The sequence below is a fragment of the Eimeria mitis genome, genomic scaffold (genome assembly GCF_000499745.2).
Source record: "Eimeria mitis Houghton genomic scaffold, Emh_scaff998, whole genome shotgun sequence".
NCBI lineage: Eukaryota > Apicomplexa > Conoidasida > Eucoccidiorida > Eimeriidae > Eimeria > Eimeria mitis.
Window position 1 is genome coordinate 2,102 of NW_013577321.1, and position 613 is coordinate 2,714.

Sequence of the window (613 nt, forward strand, 5' to 3'; positions counted from 1 at the left end):
TGCTGCTGCTGCGAGAGACAGCAGCAGCAGCAGCAGCAGCAGCAGCAAGGGGCCGCAGCCGCTGCATGCAACTCTGTGTCTCCACTTTGGGGCTGAGAGGCGGCGGCCGCTGCCCATTGCTGCGGTGTCTGTGCGGGGTACCCCCAGGGAGGTGCAGCTGCAGCAGCACCAGCAGCAGCAGCAGCAGCTCCTGCAGCAGCAGCTGCTGCAGCAGCAGCTGCTGCAGCAGCAGCAGCAGCAGGTGCAGCAGCAGCAGCAGCAGCAGCAGTGGGAAGGACAGGAGAAGCGAGAAGGGTACGAAAAGAAACAGCAGCAAAAGTTACAGCAGCTGAAATCCTCGCTGCTGCAGCAGCAGCAGCAGCAGCAGCAGCAGCAGCAGCAGCAGCAGCAGCAGCCTCACACCGACATCGACCTGCAGCAGCAACCAGTGCAGCAGCAGCAGCAACAGCAGCAGCAGCAGCAGCAGCAGCAGCAGGAGTGGTTTGGAGAGGGCTCAGTTTTCTCTTTTCTTGGGGAGGGCATCAGCGAGTCCTTTAGGTCGTTTGCTGCTGCTGCTGCTGTTGCTGTTGCTGCTACTGCTGCTGCTATTGCTGCTGCTAGTGCTGCTTCGTTT

General features: G+C 61.2%; 1 protein-coding gene across 1 annotated transcript in view; it reads left to right on the top strand.

The window, feature by feature from the left end:
- The window catches only part of EMH_0027040 (uncharacterized protein), a gene marked incomplete at both ends in the record, with an annotated part of 951 nt that overhangs the window by 152 nt on the left and 186 nt on the right, over positions 1-613 (top strand). Inside the window, one exon of the mRNA XM_013502702.1 lies at positions 1-611. Within this exon, the coding sequence (XP_013358156.1) occupies positions 1-611 (611 nt within the window). The remainder of the gene's footprint in view (positions 612-613) is intronic.